This window comes from Carcharhinus amblyrhynchos, chromosome 5 (assembly GCF_965287045.1).
Source record: "Carcharhinus amblyrhynchos chromosome 5, sCarAmb.v2.hapA, whole genome shotgun sequence".
NCBI classification, from domain to species: Eukaryota; Metazoa; Chordata; class Chondrichthyes; order Carcharhiniformes; family Carcharhinidae; genus Carcharhinus; species Carcharhinus amblyrhynchos.
In genome coordinates this window covers 30034154-30046951 of record NC_137328.1, presented here as the reverse complement: position 1 = coordinate 30046951, position 12798 = coordinate 30034154, and the positions used below count along the sequence as shown (strand labels likewise).

Below are 12798 nucleotides of genomic sequence, written 5' to 3'. Positions count from 1 at the left end.
AGGCCGTATCTCTGTAACCCCACATATTTACCCTGCTAAGCTCCCTGACACTAAAGGCCAATGTAGCACGTCCAGTCAACCTAACCCGTACATCTTTGGACTGCGGTAAGAAACCACAGACAGCCACCCAAGCTGGAATTAAACCCGAGTCCCTGGCACTGAGACACAGCAGCGCCTCACTGTGCCGCCATGTTTTCTGTCCACAGATGCTGCCTCACTTGCTTTCCAGCCTCTTAAGTTGTTATTAACACCACATTGTCTCATGGTATTAATTGTTAAACTTAGTTTTCTGTGGTAAAGTTAGTGGGAAATTAATGTGAAAATCCAACAATACCATGAAGCTCACAAGCAAGTTAAGAGCAAGGTCATGTTTTTGTGAAGCTAATGGCAGAGCAACACGAAGTGCTCAGGAGCTTGTGGTGATTTGTAATTCACAGGTTGCTGGCTACTGTGTACATTATTGGACTGGAATTTATTGCAAAAATGTTAATTTTTTTTCTCAAGTATTTGAAATGAAATGCTCAATACCGTGAAGCATATTTTTCTGTGGTTTTATCCTTTGTTAATTGTTAAGAAATAGGTTGGAACGTTACTCCATTATCACTCACTAAACCTGTAAGGACTTGTGAATTTGCGTGGAACTGGATGTTAAATTTTCCATATCATCGATCAAGCAAGTCATGGAGTTCTTTAATGGCAGACTTAAATGTTACTAAATTTCAAAAATCTCCAAATTCTACTTGGTTTGAAAGTGTGACACTTCTGCAGTTAATTACAGGAATTATGTCTCACGCTTTTGTCTTTATTTTGTATAATTCAGGAAATGCAAACTGTGGGAAGAAAGCCCAGTAGTCCAGAAGATTGTATTCCAGCTGGCGAAGTGATCCTAACTATTAATGTCTACTCCCCTATCATATTTATTAAGGTAGGTATTGGGTCACAATTTTTAACTATTTTGCTACCCACAAGACTATTTGGGAATGCAGATATGACAAATTGCATCAACACAAAAACAAAGATTTCTGGAAAATCTAGACTTGAAATATTAGCTCTATTCTCTCTCCACCGGAGGCTGTGAAGCCTCCTGAGATTTTCCAGCATTTTCTGTTTTTGTTTCAGATTCCAGCATCCGCCGTAATTTGCTTTTATCGCAAATTACATGTCTGATTGCTGCACTACTGTTCAGCATATGATCACTCATTCACACAATGCAACCATGTGGACTTAGTGTTTTTCATAAATTGGTAAAACAAAACTGAGTCATTTAGAGTTTCAACCCAACTACACAATTCTAGCATTTATAGTCCCCATGAATTCCTTCCCATTCAGTCTGCCTCAGTTCAGCCATAGCAGGATAAATGCTTGTGGTTACAGGAGTAGGAATTGGGTGGGATTATTGTCGGTGCAGGCTTGATGGGTGAATGGACTCTTTCAGCACTGTCAGGATTCTATGATTCTATCTTTCCAATCCATTTTTTCTCATGTACTTGTCTAGTTTCCTTATGAGAGAAGTCATGTTGTTTCCTTATTCATTTCTGGGCATTTCACATTCTAATCCTATTCTGGAAAAAAAAAATTCTCCTTGCTTCCTCACTGAAGTTTTTAGTAATTGTCTTTAGGATTCTCCTCCAAGTAGAAACATTCTCACCACACTGACTCATCGATAATTTTAAATGAATATATGTGGTCCTCTCTAACTCTTCTCGTTTAAGAGCCCCAACCTGTGCATTTTTTCACAAAAACCGAAACCTCTATCTGTTATCATTCATAAGTTTTGTTTTTATATTTTCTCCATTGTTTCCATACCTTTTAATAGTATGGAGATTAAAAACTGTTCATAGCACTGGAAGTGCAGCCTGACCAGTGTTCTATACAAGTTTAACATCTTCCTGCTTATAGCTGCTCTTACATGGAGATCTGCTGTCATGGTATGTCATGCTGCTCTGTTTTGTGCCATCCCCTCACATCCAATGAATTTCCATACTTTGTTAGAATTTCAATTGCTTTGCTAGCCAGCAATATTTTTAATATTTCATCTTTTTCCCTGGATTCCTTTAAAAATCGTTAAAGTTAAAAATTGATAAGCCAGCATGATAGCATGGAATACATCTGACTGAGAGAAGTTAAGGACAGAAATTATGGAGACATTGGCAGCTATCTTCCAATCTTCCTTCGACATGGGTGTGCTGTCAAAGATCTGGAGAATTGCAAATGACATACTTATTTGTTTTAAACGCTTCAAGGTTAATCCAAACAATTACTGGCCATTCAATCCAATCTGTGATGGGAAGTGGAAGGATTTAAACCCTTGTCTCCAAAACATTAGCTTGGCCTCTGGATTACTAGTCCAATGACACAACTGCTATGCCACCATCTGTCATGATTCTCATTCAAGTAGAAACGCCACAAGTATATTCGGTTCAGGTAAATGTACTTCATGTGCACGTTTATTTCTGTTCAACAACCAAGGAACCAAGTTTCGGGTGGCGCAGTAGCACAGTATTAAGCACTGCTGCTTCACAGCTCAAGGGACCTGGGTTCAATTCCTGGCTTGGGTCACTGTCTGTGGAGTTTGCACATTCTTCCTGTGTCTGCGTGGGTTTCCTCCCACAGTCCAAAGATGTGCGGGTTAGGTTAGTTGGCCATGCTAAATTGTGTCTTAGTGTCCCACGATGCGTAGATTAGAGGGATTAGTGGGTAATATGTAGGGATATGGGGAGAGGGCCTGGGTGGGGCAGTGGTTGGTGCAGACTCGATGGGCCGAATGGCCTCTTTCTGCACTGTAGGGTTTCTATGATTTCTATAAAGCACAATATTTGCTGTTTTATCCAAACATTTGGTCATTATTGAGTTGGGCTTTCAGCATTGTACTGAAACATGAAGTGAGTTTTTTATGTTGATACTCAAAGAATTAGGAGCACCATTTTTTTAAATTACAGTACTATTGACTTTGAATGGATCCCACAGTAGTGCTGCATCCAATGTGTGCTCACAGTGATGAGAGTATTTGTCACATAATATAAAATGCATTTTAGTTGACATTGCAGTAGACAGACTGCATATGACATATCCCTGACTAGAACGTTTTACTTACTTTTTAGATTTGTTTCATGATACATGACTAATAGAATAACTGTATAGTACATCCATGTAAGAGGCCATTTAGCCCACTGAGTCTGTGCTGGATTTCCCCCCAAGAGCAACCCAGTTAATTCTATTCCCCCATTCTTTCAGGCCCTGCAATGTTTTGCTACTTCAGTATTTATCCATTTCTCTTTTGAAGGCTATTATTCAATCTGTAACCACTAATTGAATGCATTCCAAATCTTAACTAGTCATTATGTAAAATGATTTTTTTTCCTTTTGCTGTCTTTAAATTTTGCCAATTGCCTTAAATTTGTGATATATTGTAGGCTTAGTATTTGGAATAAGCTACATTGGTATCCTGGCAAATATTTGGGTTTGTGAAATTAGGACAGAAATCATTGAATGGATAACACACTAGCTTAAAATAGAACGTATAGCAGTTCATTACATTGGAGGAAGGTAAAAAATGATGTTCCATTAGGATCAGTATTACGTCCACGTTTATTCATATTTTACATTAATGATTTGGTTTTAGGAAAAGTAACGCAAAGGGAGGCATTGGCATAGTTATATTGTCATTGGGCTAATAATCCAGAGACCCATGGCAATGCTCTCAGGACTTGGGTTTGACTCCATTGAAATTTAAATTCAATAAATATCTGGAAATAAAAGTCTAATGATGAAATGGCTGTCGATTGTCATAAAATCCCACCTGGTTCACTTTAGGGAAGGAAATGTGCCATCCTCACCTTGCCTGACCTGCATGTGACTCCGGATCCACAGCAGTAGCCTCCGAAAGTCACTTAGTTCAAGGTAATTAGGGATGGGAAATAAATGCTGGCCCAACTATTGATACTCACACCCCATGAATGAATATTTTTTTAAAAATTTATTAAAATTTTCATGATACCAAATTAAGCCTGCAGACCAAGCAATTGCGAATTAAGTTTAACACAGAATAGATAGAAGGTGATGTAAGGTCATGAACTTTTTATAAGAAATGCATTTGCATCATACTCACTTAGTACCTTTAGTTATGCCCTCTGCCTGCTCCATACATAGATATTCCTGGTCTCCAATCAGTTCTCCTGTTAACTTTTTACTTTTGTATATGTCTATCGAAGACTCTTGGATTCACATTTTTGCGAGCTGCCACTCTTATTTCATTTTTCCTCTGGACATCTATATTCAGCCTCTATCTTTCTTGTATCATTGACCATACATTTTTCGTATCCACCCTTTTTCTTGCTTCATCATCTTCCCGATCTCTTGCCATCCATGGAACTGTGAATTGATTGTCTACCTCTCCTGCTCATGGGAATGTACCTTAACTGTACTGGAACCATCTCTTTAAAAGTAATCTGTTGTCCAATTGCAGTTTTATTTGTTAATCTTTGATTTCAATGTATGTGGGGCTAGATTGTTTCCCTACCACTGAAACTGCCGCTCCTGCAATTGAGTATATATTCTAGATTGCTCCTTGACCATGTTCATAACTAATCTAAACCTTATGGTCCTATGGTCATTCTATTCATGGGCTTCGTTGTTCTGATTATCCCATGTATGTTCAACCTAAGTACATTTGGATCTTTACTGCCACTTGCTTGTCACCATTTAGAAAGTACTCTTGAATTATCATTTTCAGATCCTCTTATTGATTAAGGATATCTTAATGTCAAGTTTAGCATGTTAATTACTAATATTGGATCATGTGCCAATACTGCTGCACATGATCCTTTTTGTTTTGCATTCAAGTTAGCTCTTCCTGCAGTGGTTACTGTTTAATCACTGGTTGACCCTAATAGACTTTCTCATGCTGTAACTGTAATGCTTTCCTGTCACTGTGGCTGAGATTAGTTTATTTAGAGACCGAACCTAGAATGTTCCTCATCTCTGTAACTTGGTTATTCACTGCGTAAACTTGCCTTGGGTGTGCTCTGAAGCACTTAAAAACACCTGGTGACACTAATGTTGAAACAGTTCCATTTTGTTAAAAGCTACGCAATTTGCAAGCCTGTTCGGGGCTGTCTTTGTTTAGTGAAATAATGGTGTTCTTTTGGTTCAAAGATACTGTAATATCACTGAAACATTTCAATTATTTACTGACAGCACAGGGAGAAGAAGCCCCACCATACACTACTTGTGTTGGGCAGTCAGAAACTAACTGAGCTAAGGGATGCCATCTCTTGTGTCAGTGACCTTCAGATTGGTGGTGAATTCAGCAACACTCCAGATCTTGCTCCAGAACATATTAGCAAGGTATGAATTTCTGTTCCATTGTGATCCATCTAGGCCCCTGTGTACAAAAGCTGATGGAAAAATCTTTTAATAAAAACAAAAAATGTTGGAAAAATTCAGCAAGTCTGGCAGCATCTGTGGAGAGAGAAACAGTGTTAGTGTTTCAAGTCCAACATGACTTTTTCGAACTGAGAGAGGTAGAAATATGAATGAAAAGAGGGGGAGGGACGGGTGGAATGAACCAGGAGGTCAGTGATAGGTTGAAGGGCAGGAGAGATAAAATGGCAGATATCATGGAGCACAAGACAGAAGGAATGCCAATTAGAGTATTAATGATGGATGTTTTGGTCTAGAGTAGGTGGAAATAACACAATAAAGGTCTGCCTTGTGATAGCAATTGCAAAATAGCAGAATATGTTAGAAGAAAAACGGTCAGTGCCACCTGAAAGCAAAAACAAAGATTTTTAATTCTGGGTATCTCCATCTGTCAAATACTGTCACATTTCAACCAAAGTTGCCTTGTAAGCCCTGTTGCAGGCATTTCTCAAGCATTTCTTATGTCTCTAATGTTGTCCAAAGGTTTGGTAGAGGGAGTAACTGTTTGATTATCTCTGAGTGGCAAAGTGTATTTCTTGGATCAGCTGGACTTCAGTGTTGAATGATCCCTTGCTGCTTTTCACAGGTTAGATACTATGGTCCAGCTGCTCTGGCTTCTTGTTGCTTGCCTTCAGATGGGTGTGTGTGTAGCAAGAGATTAACTTTTTCCCAGTGAAGGATAGCATTACAATGAATTTCCAGAATTTACAAGGCGCACTGATTCACTAATATTTTAGCGCAGTGTTTAAACAGTGATGCAGCACATTCATTTTATCGTTATCCCTTGTGTTGATTGCATGTGTATAGCCTTTTGTTCAGCTTTACCCACCCTTGAAACTTGTGTTGTGCACTAGTTTACCAATTTTTTTTATAGAAATATTTGATCCATATAATCATCTGATATGTCAATATAGGGCTCAGTACAGTATTACATAACAACTAAAATCATTATACTCATCAAAGAAATGTAACCTGTTAGTAAACAGTATATTTAACAATTAATATAACGCGTATTTATATTGCATCTTTAACATAATAAAAGGTCGCAAAGTACTTCACAGAGACGTTTTAAGACACAAAATGACGTCCGATCATGACTGAAAATCTGGCCAAAGGGATTTTATGGATTGCCTTAAAGGAAGAAAGTTAGGTAGAGCCACAGATTGGTTTAGGAAGAGAACTCCAGAACTTAAACACGTAGCAGAAGGGACCTGGGTTTGAATCCCGGCTTGGGTCACCATCTGTGGAAGTTTGCACGTTCTCCCTGTGTCTATGTGGGTTTCCTCCAGGTGCCCTGGCTTCATCCCACAGTAAAAAGTCTGACAACACCAGGTTTTAGTCCAACCGATTTATTTGATAGTAAACTCACAAACTTACTGTCAAATAAATCGGTTGGACTAAAACCTGGAGTTGTCAGACTTTTTATTGTGTTTACCCCAGTCCAATGCCGGCACATCCACTTCATCCCACAGTCCAAAGATGTACAGGTTAGGCTGATTGACCATGCTAAATTGACCCTAGTTTCGGAGGAATTAGCAAGGTAAGTATGTGGGGTTACAGGGATTGGGTGGGATTGTTATTCGTGCAGGCTGGATTGTCTGAATGGCCTCCTGTACTGTAGGGATTTTAAGTAGCTGCTCCATTTTTGTCCTTTTCCATAATTACTTAACTCTTACCAAGTTGTACTCACTACCACCAAAATGCTCCCTGACTAATACATTACCACTGGCCTGGCTTTTTTCCTAAAATTAGGTTCAGTATTGCCCCCTCTATTGTTGGAGTTTGCAAGTGCTGACTCAGAAAGCTCTCTGGATGCACTTTTAAAATTCTGACCCTTCTATGCCTTTCACACTTTGAATATCCCAATTAATATTGGGGAAGTTGAAATCCCTTACTGTTATTACCCTGTTATTTTTACACAGCTGCAAGTTGCCTACATACCTGTTCTCTCTCTCTCCATGACTGTTTGGAGGCCAACAAACTTCCAGCAAAATGATTTCTCCCTTTTTAAGTTCTATCCATATGGCCTCAACTCAGGAGCCTGCTAAAATATCATCCCTCCTCACTGCAGTAATGGACTCCTTGAACAATGATGCAACATCACCAGTTACTTTATCCTTGTCCTCTGGCTGATGCTGCTGGGTTTCCTGACTGCTGCTCCAAAGTAAGTGCCCTGGTCGACTCCTGCCCCCAGTGGATTTGTGAAGTAGTAAGGCACACAAATATGGCAATACCTCACTCTCCGCCTTCCCTAAACTCTCGTACTTACCCCATCTCTGTGTTTCACTCTCTGCAGCCTGCATTTACTAGCGTTTGATACCAGGAGTAATCCAGAGATTATAACCTTTGAGGTCCTGTTTTTCTTAATCTTCTAACTAGCTCCCTACGTTTTTGCTGCAGGACTTCTTCATCTTTGTATCTATGCCATTGGTACCAATATGAACCATAACTTCTGACCATTCACCAGTCCTCTTTAGAATGCCCTGCAGATGTTCAGAAATATCCTTGATCCTGGCACCAAGGAGACAACAGACAATCTTGGTTGCGTCTGTAGCCGAGAAACACTTGTCTTTTCCTTCTCACCATCCAGTCTCCTACGGTTATGGCTCTTCCACACTTAATTCCTCTCCACTTGTACAGCTGAACCACCCACAGTGCCCTGGAATTGGCTTCAGCAGCATTCCCCAGAGTAACCTTGACACTCACTGTTTTTCCCACATTGAAAAATAGTTCTTGAGTGAGGTGTAGTCTGGGACTTTATTGACTATCTGCCTGATAGGCCATGCTACAGAGTATGTAAAACATGAGACTGAGCTCCCAAATCATCTTTTAGTTTTAAAAACTTATGCCAAGTATGAAATTATTTACTTTTTTTTTTGAAGCTCAAACTCTTGCCTTCCCTTAATGTGGTTTTAAAGTGGAGAAAACAATTTACCCACTACCTACCAATCAACTCTGTACTGATGCCACTTGTCAAATCCCATTTCCCTTGATGTCACGGTTGCCTTTTTTCTGCACTGTTTCCTCCACAGTGGTTGAAAAACTCCCCAAATAACTAGCCTGTACACCTGTAGCAGGCAAGACCACTTTCTGAAGATGACAAAATTAGAAGGCAAAAGAGCACCTCTTCCTTCTTCACCAAATTCCCACTTTCCACCAAATTCCCAACTATACTCTTCTGACAGTCTCATTCAGCTGATGCCTCTCCCAATTGCTTGTGTACCTCTTGCTGATCGTGCACTTGAAACAATCCATTTTTATAGAGAGCTAAGTTGTGCCTCAGGCTTGGTTTCTACAGTAACCCACCCCTATTAAGGTTTCAGGTGATTGACGGTTAACTACTTTTTAACTTGGATATTTAGAAAAAATGATTTACCCAGTTTAGCTCTGACTTTGCTCCAAATTCCCAAATATACTCACTCAGGCTGTCTAATTCAGGCGATCGCTCTCTCAACTGCTCATGTGCCTCTTTTTTTTTTTAGGCAAAGGTTATCGAGGGTAGGTGGGAATGTGGAACTCAAAATGCAAACTGACCGACCACAATCTTATTGAATACCTGGGCACAGTCAAGGGGCTGAATGGCCGCCTACTCCTGTTTCATAAGTCGTATGATCTTAAGTTCTTGGATTCTGTTGATAAGGTGCTGTTCCTTTGAGCTTCAATGAAACAATATAGGAAGCTGAGGACAGAACATGAGTGGTGAAGAGAATTAAAATGACGTGACCAAAAGCTCAGGGTCACACTTGCAGAACAAGTTGTCTTGTGTTGAATTTTGTGTTCAACTAGGACAACTGGGATTTGGTCTCTGCACTGAGAACGCATTAGATAGATAACAAGGCAGAATTAAACACTACTGATTTTTGTGCAGTGGTTTCTGCTGGAAATGCAATAGTTGACAGCTGGGCAAGACAGAATCAATGTGCATGTAACAGTGTTTGACCCTCTTGCAGTTGCATAGTTTGAACTTAACAGTCCAGTTTTGTACTTGGAGAATAATTCCATTGACCCATATCCATCAATTCCTCCATCCTGGTTGGAATGCAATTCAGTTCTGAAAAGTCATATTGGACTTGAAATGCTAACCTTGTTTCTCTCTACATCAAAAATGGACACTAATATGTGACACTTAATTGTATTAAATTATTTTTAACTCATTAGACACCAGTTGAAACAAACAACCTGATCCGTGTAGTCATTAACTCTGAAAAATTATATGCATGTGTCACAAAAGACTGCTAAGGTACAAGTCCTAGTGTATAAAGACTGTTATCAGGATTAGTAAGAAGTGAAAGTGGTTTCCCAGCTGTTTCTGTTTATTTCCCTTCCGAAGATATGTCTGGTCATCCTTTTGATAGCATTTTCATAGAGATTAGGATTGAGATTAGGATTTCATTGAGTTAGGATTAAATAATAGTTTATTTTGTGGTTTTGCATGGTGTCCTAAACATCTCAAACATTTCTAACAATGCAGTTTTTGCAAACTTGACACTGATTTTTTTTTGGTGTTTCCTAATGAGGTTGAAGATAAATCTCTGCCTGATTGTTTCAATGAATTTGAGTTTTGATCATCTTTGGATATATACCAGTATTTGGCACATATACCAGTATTGTAAAAGTACCCACATCAATCTCTTCTAATGTTATACCTGCTATTTTAATTGCACTTGTAAATAGAGGCAAATATTGCAATATTTCTGTAATTTTACTGTCATTACCTGAGTTTATTGTGTGCATTCATGAGTGGCCCTATCCCTAGGTTAATTCTATTTTTGTCTGTAGGATATCTTACTGTTACTGTTTATATGCATTAATAGTTCATTTTGCCTTTTTAAATGTTTTGTTTCTTAGCTTTTGCATATCCCCTTTTGTCATTCTCTTTGTGGAATATGGACTTAGTTTATGCCTTTTTGATTCATAGAATCCTACAGTACAGAAGCCGACCATTCGGCCCATCGAGTCTGCACTGACTACAAATTCACTCAGGGCCTATCTCCATAACTCCATGCATTTACCCTAGCTAATCCCACTGATACTAAGGGGCAATTTAGCATGGCCAATCAACCTAACCCACACATCTTGACTGTGGGAAGAAAACAGAGCATCCAGAGGAAACCCACACAGGCACTGGGAGAATGTGCAAGCTCCACACAGACAATGACCCAAACTGGGTCCCTGGTGCTGTGGGGCAAATTAGTATTCCCTTATTGCCTTTTTTTTATTCATATATAATATCACAGAATTGTTATGGCGCAGAAGGAGGCCATTTGGCCCATTATATCTGCATCAGCTGTCCATATGAACTTCGAGATTGAGAGCCATTCCCCTGCTTTTTCCCCAAACCATCGCACATTATTTCTCTTCAAGTAATCATCTAATGCCATCTTGGATGCCTTGATAGAACCTGCCTCCACCACACTTTCAGGCAGTGCCTTCCAGACCTGAACTGCTTGTTGTGTGAAAAATAATTCTTGTTCTTGATCCTTTTACGAGTGGGAATAGTTTTTTCCCATCACCTCTACCCAACCCCCTCGTGATATCTAACTAGTTTACTATTAGCTAGTTTGGTTGTGCTTTTTAATGGGATACAATTCTCAAGGATTTTATTACTCACCATTTTTAATGTTTCTCATGTTGTTCTGTTAATAGATTTGTCAGTAAGTTGTCTCTATTTACTTCCCTAGTTCCATTCTCATCCTCTTAAAATCAGTTTTCCCATGTATTGTTCATGCATGTAGTTTATTTGTGTTTTTAATATCAAGAATTAATTACACAATGAATAAAAATTGCAATCTAACTTTTTTATAGGACTTGTACAAGTCGGCCTTTTTCTTCTTTGAAGGGATTTTCTATAATGACATGAGGTATTCTGAGTGCAGAGATTTGAGCAGGTACAGTGGTTTTCATAATATTTCCCAATACAATATTTTATGTAACTTCCTTCCCTGACCCAATAGTTGAAGTTATCCAATGCATGGCGTATGTAAATATGCCCCTTGAATTCATTACAACCTTCAAAATAACATCCCAAGGCACGTCACAGGAGATTTATCAAGCTAAGTTTGACACTTTACCAAATCTAAAGATATTAGGACAGATGACGAAAAACTTGGTCAAAGAAGTAGGGATTAAGCTGTGCCTGAAAGAAGGAGGGAGAAACCATGAACTGGAAGTTTAGGCAACAAAGCCCTGTGCTTGGAGCCTTGGCAGCTGATGGTATAGTCACCAAAGATGGAATAGTTAAAATCAGGGAGGCTCAAAGGTCAGAATTGGGTGGCAAAAATCACGGTTAATAGTCAGCCTGAAGGAGATTACAAAAATATGGAGGAGTGAAGCCATCATTGGATTTTGAAGTCTTTGCAGAACAGGAATAAATGTGTGTCAGTGAGCATAAGGGTGATGATTAAACGGGACTTGGTGCACATTGGGTAGCAGAGTTTTGGATGACCTCAAGTTTGTAGAGGGTGGAACATGAGAGACAGCCAGGAGTCCACTGGAATAGTCAAAGAACAGTACAACACAGGAACAGGCCCTTCGCCCACCAAGTCTGTGCTAACACAAATGCGCCTCTAATCTAATTTTTTTTTGCCTCTTCGCTGTCCATATCCCTCTATTTCCTGCCAATTCGGGTATTTATCCAGTTGCCTCTTGAAAGTTGGTTATAGAATCTGCTTTCACCACTCCTCTAGCAGCACATTTCAGGCATTGACCACCCTCTGTGTGAAAAACTAACCCATTAGATCTCTCTTAAACTTTCCCCCTCTCACTTTCAACCTATGCCCCCAAGTAATTGACCCTTCAACCCTGGGAAAAAGACTGACTAACCTCTTGTAAATGTCTATCAAGTCCCCTCTCATTGTCCTTATTTATTGCATACTTTCTTTATGCAGTAGACCTTCCAAATTGCATCACCTCACACTTGGCCGGGTTAAATTCCATTTGCCATCTTTTGGCCCCGGTCTACAGCCAATTTATATCCTGCTGTATCCTCTGACAATCTTCCTCACTATCCACTACTTCCCCAACTTTTGTATCATCTGCAAATTTACTAATCAGACCATCTACATTTTCCTCCAAATCATTTATTTATATAAGAGATCCCAGCGCTGATCCTTGTGGAACACCGCTTGTCACAGACCTCAACTTAAAAAAAGTACCTTCCACTGCTACTCTCTGCTTTCTATGCCCAAGACAGTTTTGTATCCATTTTACCAGCTCGCCTCAGATCCCATATGACTTCACTCTGAATCAGCTATGAATCACCATCCTGTGTCCTGTCCAGGTCAATTTTTCTTGTCATTTCCTCAAAGAACTCAATCAAGTTTGAAACATGACCTCCCCTTCACAAAACCATGCTGCCTATCGCTAGTAAGCAAATAA

At 39.4% G+C, this 12798-nt stretch overlaps 1 protein-coding gene across 2 annotated transcripts in view; it reads left to right on the top strand.

Annotated features, from left to right (window-relative positions):
• snapc3 (small nuclear RNA activating complex, polypeptide 3) overlaps positions 1-12798 on the top strand; it is a 48832-nt gene that overhangs the window by 19853 nt on the left and 16181 nt on the right. For both annotated transcript variants that reach the window (XM_080188562.1, XM_080188560.1), the window contains exons 4-6: positions 821-925; positions 5197-5346; positions 11227-11309. In XM_080188562.1, the coding sequence (XP_080044688.1) occupies positions 821-925; positions 5197-5346; positions 11227-11309 (338 nt within the window). The remainder of the gene's footprint in view (positions 1-820; positions 926-5196; positions 5347-11226; positions 11310-12798) is intronic.